This window comes from Alosa alosa, chromosome 22 (assembly GCF_017589495.1).
Source record: "Alosa alosa isolate M-15738 ecotype Scorff River chromosome 22, AALO_Geno_1.1, whole genome shotgun sequence".
In the NCBI taxonomy this organism is placed as follows: Eukaryota; Metazoa; Chordata; class Actinopteri; order Clupeiformes; family Clupeidae; genus Alosa; species Alosa alosa.
In genome coordinates this window covers 9,577,984-9,596,714 of record NC_063210.1, presented here as the reverse complement: position 1 = coordinate 9,596,714, position 18,731 = coordinate 9,577,984, and the positions used below count along the sequence as shown (strand labels likewise).

Here is an 18,731-nt window from a genome sequence, read left to right as displayed (position 1 = left end):
AATGTTTTTGAAAATGAGTGGGAACCATGCACCTTGGGCCTTCTTGTCTTCACAGTGCTTTTGCTCTTTTCTTGCCTTCACAGTGCTTTTGCTCTTTTCTTGCTTTATCGCATCCATTTTCTACATCCATTTTAACTACATACTGTGTATTTATTTTCTGGGTCAGTCGATTAGTTGTTTAATAATGTCAGAAAGCCACAAAGCCCAAGATTTTGTCCTTAAATGCCATGATTTGTCCTGATGCCAAACATAAATAATTTATGGTCATAGAGGAGTAAAGCAGGAAATATTCATATTAATATTTAAGAAGATATTTTGAAGTATTTTCCTTATAAAGGAAATGACCCAAACTGATTCACCGATGCAATAATTGACTATAACAATAATCAGTTAATTGTGTAATTGTTTCAGCCCTAATGCCTGTCACACTAGCATTAGCTGTTATTATGTTAACAGATGCTTTGAGTATCATATGCTCTGTTAAATGCACTAGTTATGTCCACCAGTGTCTTGCTTCAAGTTCACTCATCTTTGTGTGACATTATGTTCACGATGGTGTGAACATTTTAGTCATTAATGTTTAATGGAACTATATTTATATTATAGATTTGGCATTAAAAGAGACCTATGCATGTTGACTTGCTAATATATTACAACAGGAGAAGGATAAACATACTAAGAGAGACGAGTGTTTCTAATATTATTGTGGTGTAACACAAAAAGCAGAAATCCTGGCAATATCTTCATTTGTGGTCTTTTGGTTCATTTTTGGTCATAAAAGCAACATTTGAGGATCAGGGAAAGTCTAAAGAGGAGAGGAGGTTTCAGCGCATTAGTAGTTATGAAACATATTGGTATGGTTCGTGAAGATTTTCATCAATGAGAACATGATCTAACATTTTTATACCATCCCATCCCCGGTGCCAGCGGTGGGCTTCAGATAATTGTCTATTTGTGGCATGCTGAAGAATGGGAAGATGTGGTTACCTTACATCACCCAGTTTAAGGGCATTCTACACGAGAAAGCGCCCCTCCATCTCGCCAGACGTCACCACGGAAGGATTTTGTGTCACCCAGTCGCTTACCTCACTCGTCCTCCTGAAGCGCTCCGTGCCTCGGCCCCCTTCTCAACGTGTCATGCCTTGAAACCTGAACTCTGAGCTCTGCAAAAAATGTGAAGAGAGGCAAGAGAAAGAGGGGGGAAAAAAGAGTGAGAGAAAGAGGTAGGGAAGGAGAAAGAGAGAGAGAGAGAGAGAAAGATAGATAGATAAGATAAGATAAGATAAGATAAGATATAAGATAAGATGATAGGGAGAGGGAGCTTGTTTGTCTTTTCACCCTCCACGAAGACTCCTGGCACGACCCGTCGTAGCGGCCAGTTGTGGGATGCTCTGGGCGGAAGAAAGCCGCTCATTAGAAAACCTCACCACCGGGAGATCAGTTAACCATTTGACTGCCGCTTACCCAACAGCTGTCACCGCAGAGTGTCTCGCAAACTCAGTCGGCCCTTTGTGGAAATGATAACATCCCCCCACCCCCCTGCTGCTTATTGCAGAAACCTGAAAAGGATTTTCATTGTAATGAAAGCCTGCAAAGCACCTGAAGCTTGCATGTATTCTATATTGCCACTCTGCAACCTCCCCCCTCCCCCCGTATGGCTGGGGTAGTAATAACAGTGTAGTGGTGTGATTGGAGAGGTGTGTGTGTGTGTGTGTTTGGGGGGGGGTGTCATCCTCTAAAGTCTGGTCGGTGGATGTTTTTGAAATGGGATCCACGTGCGCCTCAGGTGCTGATTATGTTGTCCAACTATGTGTGGGAGTAGGGGCGTGTGGACTGGGGTGGGGTGGGCGTGTGGGCTGGGGGTCTTGTCAGTTGCCCGTCCCCTTTGAAGCGGATCCCCGACCCACCTCCGGAGAGCGTGATGCTCAGATGCAGCCGTTGTGTTCTGGCTGCATGGTGATTTATATAATGACACCTGTGCTTGTGTTCACATGCAAAGCTCTTGGGCAAACGAGAGCCCAGGGCTCAGTTGTGTGTGTGTGTGTGTGTGTGTTTTGGGTGTGTGTGTTGTGTGTGTCTGTGTGTGTTTTTTTCTCCATGTGTGTGTGTGTGTTTTGGGTGTGTGTGTGTGTGTGAGTTGTGTTTTGGGTGTGTGTTTTTTTTTATCTGCTTTACTATTTTCATTTCTCTCTCCATGTCTCTTGCGACCTTGGAGGTGAAGGTCATGCAGTTGTGGTGCAGGAGAGTTGCTAATGCAACCCTGTTTTGTTATTTCTCACACTGGAGAGCGTCCCAACCTCTCACACGTCCATCCTCACCGACCACGCCAGAATTTTTCCTCTCTCATTCATCCACACACACACACACATTCATCCACACACACACACACACACACACACCCTCCCTTGCTCCCTGTACTCTCAAATGCTCTTCCCACCTCTCGCGACCTCAAGCCTTCTTCCTTTGCTTCTATTTATACTCGCTCTTAATTATTCTCTCTATTTTCATCTCTTTTTATACACTCTCTCTCTTTCTCTCTGTCTATCTGTCTCGCCCGCTCTCTCGTTTACTGTGTCTTGCCCAACCTCTGCTCTCACAGTGTTATGTATTTGTTGGTTTGCTGCCTCAGTTTTGACAGTTTTGAAGCATCTTGGCTGTGACCCATATAGCCACGTATAACACTGTTCATTAGCCTAGCGCGGTGGAAGCCATCCGAACTGTCAGCCATTGGGAAGAACTTGGATAGAGACCAGCATGGGGTTCTTAGGAAATTATTTTTAATTAATGGTAGACTCTCATACTGATTCCCCCTCCCCCATCCCATACACACACACACCACACACACACACACACCCACACACCTACACACCACACCCACACACCACACACACCCACACCCACACCCACCCACACCACACACACCACACCCACACACACACACACACACACACACACACACCTACACACACACACACACACACACACAGTGGTGACACTGTAACCTGCAAGATCTTTCATTTTTCCCTTTTATCTTTTTTTTTTTTTTTTTAAAAAGGTGCTGGGTCACTGAAGGCACTCAATTAGCAGCGGCAGAAATCAAGCCTGGCCCCGCTCTCAACTCCCCCCGCGGTTTTGCTCGCAATTAGTTTAAAAGCAGTTAAGTTGATAGGTGCTCCAGCCACTTAAATCTCTCCACCTCTCTTTCTCTCTCTATCTATCTCTCTCTCTCCTCCTCCCTCTTTCTCTCTTTCTATTTGACAGCCTGCAAGTGCAACGGCCATGCCAACGTGTGCCAGGTGATGACGGGCAAGTGTTACTGCACCACCAAGGGGATCAAGGGGGACCAGTGCCAACTGTAAGTAGCCCCTCTGCCGACCGTCCCGCAACTCCCACTCCCCACCAACGCCCCATCCGTTCCCAAGGCCCAGTGGCCTCTCGCCCCCGTCCACTAATGCCTCTACACACCTCTCTCTCTCTGTCACTCCATCACTGTCCTCACTCCAAATCCACTTTTCCTCCTCTCCTCATCTCTCTCTCTCTCTCTCTCTCTCTCTCTCTCTCTCTCTCTCGCTCTCTCTCTCTCTCATCCCTTGTGCCCATGCCTCATATTCTCGCTCCTTCCATACCAACTCATCCAACACCCCCCCATAACCCCTTCCAACGTTATGACACTTCCTGGTTTTGCTGACGCGGTGTATTGTGTGAGAGTGAGTGAGTGTGTGTGTGTGTGTGTCAGCACCGCTTTGGCACATAAGCAGAAATGAAAAGCTTTAACACTGTTAGAGGCCTGATGGAGTTGCGGGGGCTGGTGTAGGAGGCCCTTCTGTCGCTAATAGACTCACTTTCCCTCAGACAGCCTAACAAAGGCAAAGTGCTCTCTCTCTCTCTGTCTCTCTCTCTCACTCGCTCTCTCTCTCTGTCTCTCTCTCTCTCACACTCCTTCTTTCTTTCTCTGTTCTCTCCCTTCTCTCTTCCATTTCCCTCTCTCTTTCATGTATGCACTCTTTCTGTCTGTTTTCTCTCCCCCTGTTGTTTGCCCACTAGGCGTCTATCTTCCCCATCCCTGATCCTCTCATCAATCTACTTTACAACAAGGGCCTGGCATAGCATCACAGCAAAAGCTCTGCGTCCTCAATTTGTATGTGTGTGCGTGTGGGAGTATTTGTCTGTGTGTGCACAAGTTGACATTTGTTGTCTGTGTTTATGAATATGGATGGGACATTAAACATTTATTTTTTTGTGTGTGTGTGTGTGTGTGTTTTTATACATTTTCTCCCCACTGGGCCATTGTGTCCTGAACTCCTAAATGGCACGTGCGTTTACATGCAAGTTGTTCCCAGGAGCTAGAAACAGATAAAATGATAAGTACAAGAAAGCACATTGAAACACTCACACACACGTATGCACACAGAGACACACACCAACACACACACTTGCCCTTTCTTTCATGCCCAGACACAATCTCACAGACAGTTCGACACAAGCCCTTGCTCTCTGTTAAACACACGGGCACACACACTCTTGCCCTTTGTCTCTCTCTCTCTCTCTCTCTCTCTCTCTCTCTCTCTCTCACACACACACACACTCACACACACACATTTTCACACACACATATACACACACACAGATGCACACACAAACACAGGATGCTTGCTTTTGCCCTCTATTTCTCATAAACTCAGATATAGACACCTATACACATTCATTCTGGTCCATACACACATACACACACAAAGGCATGCTTACTTTTACCCACTATCTCTCGTAAACTCAGATATAGACATATATAGACATTCATTCTTGTCTTCACACACACACACACACCTTATCCCACACCCTTGGCAATCGTTTGTCAGCGGTTCCATCATCCCCCCTGACGGGAGTTGTCTCGGCGGCGGCAGCGGTGGCGGCGCCTAACGAGCGTCGTAATGAAGGGGCCGGCCAGCGGACACTCGCGCTCTCTCTCCGAGATTGAGTTCAGCGCTGTTGATTAAAAACTCGTCCGGCTCCTAACGATCCTCCACCCCCCATCACCAACTGCCACCTCCACCGCTGCCATCTTTTTCGCCCGCCGCTCGGGGGGTGGGGAATTTAATTTTCATTTCGCCGGCGTCTCTTGTTTACTGCCGCTTATGCGTTTTAAAATCAAAGATTAAATTAGAACGCAGAGGTGAGTGAGATGGATGGATTGATGGATGGATGGATGGATAAATAGATAGATGGCAGGATGACAAGAGAATGACAGTGCACCTGTTCCTGTTACCTGAGAAGAAAACCAGGCGAACACATCCAATTATTAATAAAGTGTTATTCCCTCATGATTGATTAAGAAAGTTTCTAGATATCAAAAGATATGCAGGTGTCTATTATATCAGCTTATCTGAGAAGACAAGGCAGGCAAAGGCCTTTTGTCATAACAGTTTAAAGTCAGAGTCTATCTATTTGGGAATTACACTGATGTGCTTTTTTTTCCTTCAAATTCAAATTTCTCTCTGGATCAGTGTAACATGACCATAGTGATGTGAGACACCAGTAGGAAAAAATGTGCAGCTCCCCAAAACATGAGGTGCAAAGTTACCAATAGTTTATTAAAAAATAGAGGTTTTTTGAGGTTGCTTTTTTCCCCAGCAGGTGGCTAGGTAGACAGGTGGCTAACCAAAGTCAGGGAGCTAGCTACAACGTGTACTCAATCAATGTCTGCTTCCTATTTTTTTTGACACTCAGTATTGTGGAATTAGGGAGGTCAAAAAGTGTGTCTGTGAAGCCCGTCTTGAGTTGGTATACTCAAAAGAATTTGTTTCCAGCTAACGCTGAAACTCCAGTATTACAGTGCACACCATGTTTTCAGTTGGGCTTGTCCATGTGGCTGGTGTTTGCTTTTTTAATGCAGCGTATAAAAGTGTTCATTAACTCAAATGAATTAGATGGTGTAGTTTATATAAATTAAAAATTAGCCATAGCACTCAGCTTGATATTTGTTAATGCTTAAGTGAAATGCTTTTTCGTGTCGTATGACATTTCATTTATTAAATACTGCATTTAAAGCAAGATTCATCACTTAAGTTTAAAATTGTAAGCTTCTGGTCTTTTGTTTGTTTTGACTAATATGCTTATTAGCCTAATGTTTGTTAGTAGACCCTTCATGTGTGATTTGTGTCGGTGTGTGTGTTCTGACACATTACTTGCGTGATGAAAGGGTGTGTGTGTGTGTGATGGAGTTGCAGATTGGATGAAATGACTGTGGAAGTGAGTGCATTAACTCATGCACTGTGTGTGCACAGACTGAGCTGTCAGATGAGATTGAATTAAGATACGGCCAGGTGGAGGGCTGTGTGTGTGTGTGTGTCTGTGTGTGTGTGTGTACACTTGCCTTTTGTGTGCTTGTGTACTTGACTGATGTGTGCATAAATGTGTTCGGATAGATTGGTGCGCACCTTTGCAGGTGGGCACATATGTGTTTGTTTGTGTGTGAGTGAGTGGTAGACAAACATCCCTCTCTTTTGTGTGTAGATGTGTGTGTGTGTGAGAGAGAGAGATAGGGAGAGGGAGAGAGAGAGAGCGAGAGCGCGCTCAGTGTGTAGAACAGTATATCATTATTTTGTGAAATGTCAGGAGAATGAGAGGCCAGGGGAGTGATGTGCTCTGGGTATGAAATGCCTGCAGTGGTGTTTGTCCTCAGAGAGGGAGAGAGAGAGAGAGAGAGAGTGAAAGAGGAAGAGAGAGAGGGAGAGAGGGTGAAAGAGGGAGAGAGGGAGCACTGCACCTCGCCCTCAGTGGATTTCTCTTTGCCCTAAAGAGAGGGCCATGAAAACAGCCGACACACTCTGCTAAATCTACATGTAAACTCGCTACAGGGCTGTGGGCATGTGTGTGCACACAGGTTAGGAAAGGCACGTCTTAGGTAGAGGGAGGTGAGAATGTTGTAGAGGAAGAAATGGGAGAAAAAAAGTGTGTGTGTGTGTGTAAAGCAATAGACCTCAGTTCAAGCAGAGGAGGGAGGTCTTATAACCCGCTTAGCCCCTCCTAGCTTCACTCACATCCATTTCATAGATATGACAAAAGGACCTCTTTCCATTGAAGTAGTGATTTCTGCATTCACCCGATTTTTGATAGGTACAGCCAATCAATGATTGGTCCTAGGATGGAGGGAGTTAGGGATACATCTACACAGCCCTGCGCCATTACACAGCCCTGCGCCTTGGCTACCGATCTGGAGTTCACTCTCAAACATCTCCGTGCTTAGATGATTTCCCCCAGTGACCCCCCCCCTCTCCTTTCTCTCTTTCTCTTCCTCCGTTTTTCTCTCTCTCTCTTTCTCCCAGCATCCTCACCCAGCTCCACTGGCTGGCAACATTCATCCGCATCCCCCCTCTTCCCCCTCTCCCAGCCTGCTCTCCAGAGCCCAGCCATTACCTCAGCCAGCCAGCCAGCCAGCCATTCCTCCCTCCCTCCCTCCATCCCCCCCCCCTCTCCTCCCTCCATCCCTCCCCCCCTCTCCTCCTTCCCCTTGCCCAGAGCACTGGCCCTGAACTGGGTAGCAGCTAGCACTGGTTTGGCACAGCAGCCCCCTCTCCATCAGCCGTTATTAAACGTGGTCCTTTAAATCCGAGTGCAAATGGTGACTAATGATTGCGGCTACAGTACACTCTAGCGCTATAAAGTCCATGTGTAGGTTTTAAAGGGCAGAAAAACAACATGTTAAAAAAAGAAAGTTTTGGGAAAAAAAGAGTGGATAAATATATATATATATATGGGGCAACGGTTTAGTAGTGTGGAGGCATTTGCCCAAGTGCCTGGCAGTATTGCTTATTAAAAACTTTGTGTTAATTGGGCACTCGATACCAGAACTGAAGAGTAGTGCTTCAAAAAGAGCAGCTTATTAGTAATAGGAGAGATAGTTGTGTGTGTGTGTGTGTGTGTGTGTGTGTGCGTGCGCGTGCGCGTGTATGCACGCCTGCTCTATCTGGCAGTAGGTTTAATGAGGCTCTGGAAATGAAGACTCCTTCAACAATACCGGAAGATTACATAATGCCTGTGTGTATGTGTGTGACCTCTGTTCTCTGCTCTCTGATTCATATACACCCACACACGCACACACACCACACACACACACACACACACACACACACACACACACACACACACACACACACACACTCACACGGGTGCTATTCAAAAAGATAATTCATTTTAAAAAGGGGAAAATAAATATCCAGCATAAAGCATGTCCCCACAGGATGCCTGATAACTATGTGTAACGAGATGTGAAAGGATCAAACTCCATTACCCTCGACGTGATTTGGCTACTGCCATATTTTGTATTTTTTTTTTTACCTCATCCACCCTCAACCCCCCACCCCAAACCCTCCATTCAGTTCTCTTTCAGTGTTGAAAATCGTAACCCCTGATGGCTCCAGTCTTAATTGAAGGTCTGTCCGGCAGGCCACATCACCACCACCCCCCCCTTCCAGCCTTCCAGAAGGTTCTTTTATGAAAGGGAAATTAAAAGCTCGGCTCGCAGGCTTATCAGTATGCCACCGGCGGCGTCGGCTACAGCAGCCGCGTGTCAGAGTTTTTTTTATTTATTTTTTTTATTCCGTCCCGTTCTTTGAGGGAGAGGTCGCAATCAAACGAAAGGTGTGCCAGGCCATGCCAGCGGCTTGTTTACCATTTTCATGACGGGCGAATGTTTTGGTTGTCTTGCAGACTGGTGTCAGCGCTGTTTTGATGGCGCTTTTGGCAGATGCGATGCTCTGGCGAGATATGGTGTGATATTTCTCTCTTCTCCCCCCTCCCCACCCAAGCCTGCTTTGGAGATTCAAGGAACCACATCAAATGACTTTTTTTCTGTGTGATTTTTTTTTCCTTCACTTTTCATTCCTCACCTCCTGGAACGGCATTCCTGACAGGCATTTCAGGGAAATATTTACCATGCAAAAATCAAAGGCTGGCAAATGCAAAACGACAGCGTGGTTGAAGGCATTTTGCTCGTGCTGAGCAAGAGAGAAAAGGGGCTGTTGTACACCTTTGTTGGTGTTTGATTGTGATGTTGCTCTCTTTCTTTCTCTCCAATCCCCCTTTCTTTTATTCTTCTCTCTTTCCTGCAGATGTGACTCCGAGAACCGTTACCTTGGCAACCCCCCTGAGGGGAACCTGTTACTGTGAGTGTTCCTTCCTAAAGGCGCCCTGCCGCAGACAGCCACACACACACACACACACACACACACACACACACACACACACGGTATGGCCACCTCAGGTGCGACAAGCCAACAGAATCCACATGCTTTACAGATCTCCACACACTAATTTCATGTCACAACAGCCATAATAATCACTCATACTCATAATCAAAAACTCATAATCAAGTTTCAGCATTTGTAAGAATGCACACTATTACATTTGTAGCTATACCACAGAAATGGCAATTGCATCTTATAGTAAGTATAGAATAGAGAATATTGTATGTATAGAACAGTGGTCCCCAAACTTTTTCTTCCGAGGGCCAGCTTACTATGCCTGGCTCTAAGAGAGGGCCAGAGACTCGGAGTATATCAGTAACCAAAATAACCACCAGTGGACAAAAAGAGTATTACATGTGTACTGTTAAGACTCGCCATAGAGAATGAATGGGGAAATTATTAGGTTATAGTTTGACGATGTCATTAACTCCCAGTGGAAATTATGGGCGGTTGCTATATACCACGGACATGTTTTGGGGGGCCACCCAAAATTAGGTGGCGGGCCGTAGTTTGGGGACCACTGGTATAGAATATATACCATAAATGCCTATCTTGAATGCAGACAACACTGTGAAAGAGTTAATATACTGTAGAGTTAGCAATGTACTCCTCACATGTGCTCCACTCACATTTCTGGCAGAGGTCACAGCAGGGTTCATGGACGTCAATCCCAGAGATTGAGACAGTAGAGTGATAAAAATAAAGGGTGTGTGTGTGTGAGAGAGAAAGAAAGAGAGAGAGAGAGAGAGAGAGAGAGTTTGTGTGCGTCAGAGACAGTCACTGGGTGGCAGTATGGTGTAGCTATGAGACACACAAATCAGAGCCATCAGTCACCATGATGATTAGCTATCCGCACACTTTTTACGCCGTCAGACTAGACTGCATGGGACCCCCCCCACCACACACACACACACACACACACACACACATCCCGCTTAGCGCCTTAATCAAGCCCAAGCGCCATCCTCCAGTCCTCATCAGAGCGCATTAAAAGCGGGCTTATCAATAACTAAAGCATCTTCATTTCCTCCGCTGCCTGGATGCCTGCTCTAGGTGTGCCTTGCTGGTTGTTAGCTTTTTATATATTCAAATGCTGGCCCAATTAGTCTGATTAGGCCATGGACTGGTGTGCACACAGGCTATTTGTGCCTCCAGCAGCAGTAGCCGGAGAGCCTGCTATAGGCACTGGAGTGTGTGTGTGTGTGTGTGTGTGTGTGTGTGTGTGTGTGTGTGTAAACCCTAAGGCTGGAATGGATGAACTGTGAAAGCATCAGCTCTGTGTGTGTGTGTGGGGTGGGAGTGAATGATTGGGATAATTAGACACACACACACACACACACACACACACTCTCTCGCACACACTCACACACCAATCTTGAGAAGCTTCTAGAGTGGGTGGATCCCGTTTTGGCCACCCCACCTCTCCCTCATTTGCATATGCCCAGCCCTCTTACAAACACACAGATCATTTAACACACTCACTCAGTATGCATTCATCACTGCACACCTCTCACCCTTCTGTCTCAAGTGTTGGAGTGCAACACCTTGGGGGAGTGTGTGAACATGTCAAAAGTGATCTGAACATCTTCACTTTGAAGACACTGTCTGTTTCTGTGCCGGTGATTTAAGCAAACTCTCACTTCAAGCGCTACTACACACACACACACACACACACACACACACACACACACACACACACACACACACACACAAACACATAAATGCAGTGCCCCCTCACCCCCTGCCTGGGAGCCCAGTCTGAGCGGTGCCCGCAGTCATGCACACACACGCCCGCTCGGTGCTCTAGTTCTCAGCAGGGTTTGCGGTGTCTATTCATAGCCTTTGAAGAACAGTCATGGCATTTGCATGCAAGATCTGCTTTTTCCAAACAGCAAATATTAGTCTGTATGTAGAACTCAATTAGCATGATATTAAATCAGCGGCACAACTCTTGAGATGCATCCCGAAGTAGCTTGATGATGATGTTAAACCCACTACTCTAACGACTTCTCAGAATTCCATGACATAGAGTTCCTGCTGAGCCAATCAACTGTGCGCCATACACGGAGTATGTCTTTGAGTGCATTCAAGGGTTCTAGAGGAACTTACCAAGTCAAGCATGCTCCATAATTGAAGGGAATCCGAAGTGTTCAAAGTATCTAAAGGCCTCTGAAAGGTTCATTCCATGACACTATTACTTGGAATGGCCATGATTATGTTAACTAAATGGTTGTGCACTGCAGGATCTGTTTCTTATAGATTTGCAATGATATAATGCAGCTGGCTCTTGTCATGGGCCTTTAGCACACCTGCTGGTGTGGAGTATATTTTTGATTTAACAGGCGGCAGAGTACTGCGTTATTGTCACGTTTACGTGTTAACATTTGTCAGAATTCAGTCGTTGACATTTACAAACCCAAATCCTGTTATAACATTTGGTTGGAAACGCTCATTAGTTTAGTTCACTTGCATGTTTCTACTGAGAGGCTAATTTGTTTCTGTGAACTCATAGCAGCTATGTTTGTCTCTGTACGAGATATAATTATACATAATCAACAATTTGCAGAACCCCTGTAATGTGGTCACAAAATGTTCCTCTCCCCCCCCAAAAAAAACCCTCTCCATCGCGGTCTCACTCTCACATGCAGACAGGCTAAAACACACACACACACACACACACACACACACACACACACACACACACACACACACACACACACACACACACACATATTGAGAATGAGGAGATGCGTCATGATAGCTTGCTGTCACATGACGATTTGGGAGGTTTCACAGCCTGTCCACCATGTTGGAATCTACAACCATGTGCATAAACACAGACCTCCAAACTCCCAAATCCAGATTTGTTGGTGCAGTCAGGGTTGGAATGGGTCAGTGTTGTCCACCCTGCTGTGGGTTATTTCTGTCCCAGGGCGGCTGAAGTAGAACGTTGACCACCCGCCTGTGATTTTATGTAACTCTTGAGACAAGGAGGGAAGTGAAAAGTGGTGGGAACAGTCTGATGCGGAGGCCATGCAGTCACCCCCCCTCCTCCCCCACCCAAAACACACAGCCCTCCTCCAGCACCAGAGTCAGCCCACTAAATCGGTCACATCAAGGACAACACTGACCATCAACATCTCGTGTCCTCACCGGGGTCGTCACCGTATTGTTTGGTTTCTGACTTTTTTTTCCCTATTGTCTCGAAGTGTCAAATTATGAAGCTAAATTCAAAGATGGTCACAAAAAGGGCTCGGCCTTCTTGACCCCAAGTTAAACCCTCTATGCTGGGGACGCATTAGGACAGCTTTAAGTTTAATGACGTCGTCGTAAGTGTGGACAATTTAAGCAACGAACATCAAATAGTCGGTGGGTTTCTTTTTTCAGCCGAAACGTTGAGCCCTTCAGTACCTTGAGTCAATCAATATGTCTGGGGCTGAAGTACCTCCTCCTCAGAGCCTGTGGAACAGCAGCCAATTTCAAGTACTCTCTGTGGCTTCCTGGGTCTAGCATTGTGCGATGTCAATAGTGGTAGCTGGTAGTGTGATATTTTTCCTCTTAGTGACCAGTACATGGAACATGGGAAGGAGGAACTGTGGTCACTTTTGCACTTCACTCCAACAATCCCTTTTCCTGCTAAGAGCCGAATCTGCATGAGTAAAGCAGAGAGGGTGCCAATTATCAAGTAGATGTGACTCATTTGAGTGGAAGGCGGGATGGAAATAGGCATTTATGTGTGGTGGTTTTGGTGGTGGTGGTGGGGGGTCCTGGTGGTGTGTGAGTCACCTCAGAGCCCTAGTAGTGCTTTTGTCCCTTACGTCCAGAAATAGCGGCAAAACAGTGACATGACACCTACCTTGCACAGCAGCAATTTAAGGAGAGTGCTGCTAGGATGTTTGAATGCACTTGATTGCGAGTCTTAAGAATACTTGTATAACAACGGACCACAGGACACGAGACATTCATTTTTTTGAACATGGTTCCTGCACATGGTTAAGCATAATATAGCAAGAGCAAGTCATTGCATGAATTCCTGTGGAGCACACATACTGACATGTGAAAAGGTAAAAATGTCTTCCAGATAAATAATCGAATGGCATGGCATCGTTTTCCACACATCTAAAGAGATAGATTGAATGTAAAATGGCCCTTTGAGAGCACACCTGTCAAATGTCTGATGGCTAAATTTGACCACCATTTCACAGATGTATTTATTTTTATTTTGCTATTCCAGACAACCTACTGATCGACTACCAGTTCACGTTTAGCTTGCTCCAGGAGGATGACCACTACTACACCGCTATCAACTTCATGGCCCAGCCGGAGCAGGTTGGTCAAACTTCCAGGGCATAAACGTTTCAGGCCATTGTAATGCACTGGTGTGGACCAGTTTGTAGACCCAACATTGTGGTCAGAACAGTAATTGGATATGCCATAATTCTAATGGCCATGACCAACATCAAATGGCATAAATCAGATTATCTTCATTCTTGGAAGAGAATAATGGCAAAAAGACTAAACCACTCCCTTGTCTCTTGTCATATGTCATTTGTTTCTCTGTCACTTTTCTAGACGAACAAGAACTTGGACATGTCCATCAATGCCTCCAATAATTTCAACCTCAACATCACCTGGTCTGTTGGATCAACAGGTAATGTGTTTTTCTCCAGGTGTAACTGCCTTGATATGTTTGAGCTGTGCTGTACTGTGTTGTTCTGTGCTGTGGGTGGGAGGGTGAGAGTGTGTGTGTGTTTGTTCTTTGTCTGTGTGTGTGTGTGTGTGTCTGTGTCTGTGTGTGTGTGTGGTGTCGTGGTAAATGATTTATTGATATATACTCCGTGTTTTATTAACAGTAATAAAGAGTAATTGTTGTCACATCATACCTTTGTAGCCCAAGATGCTTTATATGCTGCCTGGTTCTAGCTGCACGGGTGAAAGGAAATGGGCTTGTCCTGTTTGCATTCTCGTCTGCCTTGTTATGCCAGTGGAGTGTGCATCCTCATGCGTCTTGCCCCAAGGACACTTCCTCCCTGGTCCCAGTCCATTATTTATCTCTCTCGTTTCCGTTCATCCAAGGAGCGAAGGTGAAAGAACAATAAAGAAAAAGGTCCCTTTCCGGTCCTCATGAGTGACTTTGACATTTTTCTCCTGTGTTTCCGTTGAAGGGGTTAAACTCCCTCCCTCCTTCCCTCTGCTCCACTGCCATTTCCCCCAAGTAGCTCTATTAATATTTGGCTGTGTGCATCCCCCTCCACCTTCCACTGTTACACACACACACACACACACACACACACACACACACAACACACACACACACACACACACACACACACACACACACACACACACACACACACACTCACCCTCATAGAGAGGGCACACTTGGCGATTGTCTGGGCCCCGTCTCGGAATTCTGGGGCTGAGGTGTCTTGGCCGTTGCAACGATTTCAATTAAGATAAAGGCGCACACGTAGCGCCGCGCTCGCCTTGTCATTTCACAGCCCCCTTTTGTTTCATGGCACTGGCTCAGAATGGCGATGCGCAAGACTAGTGTGCGGGAGGAAGAATTCAAATCACATGCACCCCCCGCCCTCTTTTCATGTCTCTTCTCTTTGCCTTTTTTAAAGGGCTTTGATAAAGCAACAAAGTTCTTTTTTGTTGAACTGCTTTCTTGAAGTGCTCCCAAGACTTGATTTTCCAAAATGGGCTGTTTAGAGGGCTTTATTTGCCTTGCATCTAAACTTGATTACCCGTTAGAAAGACTTGTGTTCGCTGTGGCAAACAAACAAGAAGTTTTTATGTTGATTACTTGAATTGCTTGTGTTAAGAGCCTTCGTTTTGTCATTAATTTCCTGATGCATATCAACAGTTTCAGTTGGAACAATTTGGTGAGGTAATTTAGTGTTTTCCTATTAGTGTGTGTACCTTCGCATTCGTACATTTCCTCCTTGGAGACGAACTTCATTGTCTTCTCCTGCAACCCCAGATGGTTTGTTTTAAACATAGCTTCTCATTTGACACATCCAGTTAGTCTTCCTGTGGGACCACTTCACTTCGCCAACTGAATTAAAACACTTTTCCACCTGCAGCCGGAACCATCTCAGGCGAGGAGGTCCCCATCGTGTCCAAGACAAACATCAAAGAGTACCGTGACAGCTTCTCTTCGGAGAAGTTCAGCTTCCGGAGTAACCCCAATATCACTTTTTACGTCTATGTCAGCAACTTCTCCTGGCCAATCAAAATCCAGGTAAGAGTCCACATCACAACATTTTTAGTTTTTTAGCCCAATGGCTACATGGCTTCTGTTATGCCATATTTGTTAATATGTGTTGAGATAATACCAGAAATTGTACACTGTAGGGAAAAAAATGGACATCATCAATGCTATAAAAATTGTTTCTCCAATTCCAGTTGCACAAACCAAGCAAGTCCAAGCAATGCAATCTGAATTCATCTGTGTTGACGTTAAATTTCTAAAATGTGCACTACGGGTTGTTGTAGATGAACAGGACTCTGGATGTAAATGATCTTTTCATAAATTCGGCATCTGTGGTAATTCAGATTTGGCGCCCCTTTATCTGAGAAGGATCCCAATGGCCTACACCCATTCAAATTTATATAATTGATGGTTGTCATTCACTGTTCCATTTACTGTCCCACCCAAGTGACGCCAGGGTTTGGATTTTACTTACTTACTGTGATATATATATACTGTGTATATATTATTGCATCAAGTCCTGCTAAAACATACATTTCCAGTACAGTTGTCTGAAATTCTTAGCAACATCCATTTGGGAATATGCATAATAAATGTGACATGGACCTCTTGGAAACAATTCTTCAATCACATGCATCTAACTTTATTTCCGCATTTCAAACTTCATTTCTCCTTTTCATCACACTCAGATGCATTAGTTTTATGAAATTTCTTAAAACAAACCAGAGAGATTCATGGCTACTCAGTGGAGTAGTCAATTCGATTAAACATTACCTTTAATATACATAGAAACTACTGTGACACTTAAACAAAAATATATTCATGGGTTTGCCTTATGATCCATAAAGCGGAAGCTGCTGAAGTCGACAGTGCAACTCGCTGCCAGCTGCTTCAGAACGCCGCCATAAAAACAGTCAGAAAAGTCTGTTTTAAAGTGATGCACAGCGACTAATAGGCTCGTAAAAACAACATGGACTTAAATTTATGTTTTATACATGTATTAAATGGCCGGGGTGGGCTTCTATGCTAGAGTGCTCTGTGATTACATTTAGACAAATTGGCACAGTTGCGCTCGAGTCGAGAGTCGCAAGACGCAGCTAGTGATGGATGAATCCTTCAGGGAGGCAGTCGCTGCTCAGACTCGTGACTTCATAGTCACATAGTTCCGTAGCACTCCGCCATTGTCTTCAGAGACTAAACAGTTCATCATACCTCCATCTTCTTATATGTTGTGCTCCTGTATGTATTGGCCCTCCTCCCGCATTGCTATAACTATAAATGTCACGCACCTCTCACCCTCTGTTAACCATTAGGAAGAGTACATTATGGCTAACAATCCTATACATTGTATAGATCATATCCGGATAAACCACAGAGTAGTGGTAAACAGAGTTTGGCTTTGGCTTTTAAAGGCAACAATGTCCGATCTTTTGCCCCGGAGGGGTTGTGACGACACTTGAGCTACATTCATGGTTCTCCCCCACCCCCCTCAGCTGACCTGCACATTCCAGGATGAGTCTGCTGCCCAGGGCTGTGATGACGTCAGCATGGGAGGTTGGGGGGTAGGGAGGGGGGGGGGTGGAGAGGACCCCAGGGCATCTGAAAGGCTGTTTAGGGCCACTGGGGGCCACGTGAGAGGCAGGGGTGTGTGTGTGTGTGTGTGTGTGTTAGAGAGGTGAGTGGGGTGGTGGTCAGCCTGGTCGTGGCGGAACAGAAGCAGATCAGAGTTGGCACTGTGAACTCGCACCTCCGTTCATTACTCCTTAACACTGCCACATCGCCACAGAGCAGAGACACCATTTTGGGTCAGCCACACCGCAACCTCACTGACACTTTAAAAAACGGCAACTTGTTGGGCTCTAGGTAATGCTGCCTGTCACTGTTCGGACACTTACAGTTCTGGGTCAAAGGACTTGTATAAGATAAATATAGTTTTTCTGTCCACAAAACCACCGGTGTGTGTGTGTGTGTGTGTGGGGGGGGGGTGCAACAAAACAATAAAAGACCATTTGTACTGCTGTCGGGCTCCATAATTCCTCCTCCTCTTGATCGGTAACATCTGTGTCGCTATCACCCTCTTGCAAGCGCAACTCGGCCCATCACCCACTCAGCCCTCCCCGTGGTGGAGATGGAACTCCCTCCTCAGCACGGTGCTCAGTCACTCTTTCTAATGTTTTGACCTGGCGTGTGGTCTCCCCTGATTGTGTGGGGATCCTGGTCTCCCCTGATTGTCGTGGTCAGTGTCATCTTGTCTTAGTAGAAAGGTGGATTCATCCAGCAAACGCACCTGCTGCAATATCTTTTTCTTCAACTTTTTTATTTTTCCCTTCAGCACCTGAGAAGTGTTGCCTGTAATGTTTCCAGGAAGTGGCCTGGCGAGACTGCCACCTACTGTAGTGATAAACCCACAAAAATAAATGGCCTGATATTGACCTGACGTGCATGCGTCACTGATTCGACCCAAAGCAGCAACCATAAAAAGCCGAGTTATGATAAATGTCCAGATAAAATGTCCATATTGTGCATTTTCATGACTTTTCGACCGTCATCTATTTCAGTTCTATTCATCATGGAGTCCCCAAAATCGCACATAAGGTGTGTTAGAGTGTCTATTGTCATAATTTAGAAAAAAAACGCACAAAGTGTTACCTATGTCACTTTCATATGTGGCATATGCTGCTAAGGATGTTCACTTATAAGTGGCACATGCAGATGTTCTCGCTGTATACTCTGGTGTTCTGACACCTCTCTCCTAGACACAGAAAAATGAAAAGAAAAGAATTCATAATGTGTACTGTACATTATCTGCAGTTAAGTTCAGGATGCCTCTTGCCTCTAGTGACTGGGGTTAAACATGGAGAGGAAATCATTAGAGTCAGAGTGTTGACCACTTATTTTCTTGTTTGTTGTTATGACAATCATTTGATACATTGGTGACCTTAGTGTTAAAGATAGCATGTGAACGGTAACAGTGGTACATTCCCTAGGGAATGTTGTTTGGATGAGAATGCACATGATTTTTAAATATTTACTGTAACATATACAGTATATAGGTTTATACACTGATCACATTGATCCATAATCCATCTTTTGCTCTCTCCTCTCACTCATTCTCTCTGTCTCCATCTCTTACTTCTGCCTGTGTGTGGCTGCTTATGGAAAATAGATATGGATACCCCCCTGTGTTAAACAATGGGCCTGATGTTCAGCCTGTTAGCTAGCATGAAACAAATGGAGCATGAGGTGAATTGCCTCACAGAGGACCATCCCTC

The 18,731-nt window shown here is 45.3% G+C and overlaps 1 protein-coding gene across 1 annotated transcript in view; it reads left to right on the top strand.

Moving 5' to 3' along the window:
- atrnl1b (attractin-like 1b) overlaps positions 1-18,731 on the top strand; it is a 137,079-nt gene that overhangs the window by 59,039 nt on the left and 59,309 nt on the right. Inside the window, 6 exon segments of the mRNA XM_048232840.1 lie at positions 3,262-3,355; positions 9,108-9,138; positions 9,140-9,161; positions 13,477-13,571; positions 13,815-13,893; positions 15,332-15,489. Coding sequence (XP_048088797.1) covers positions 3,262-3,355; positions 9,108-9,138; positions 9,140-9,161; positions 13,477-13,571; positions 13,815-13,893; positions 15,332-15,489 — 479 coding nt within the window.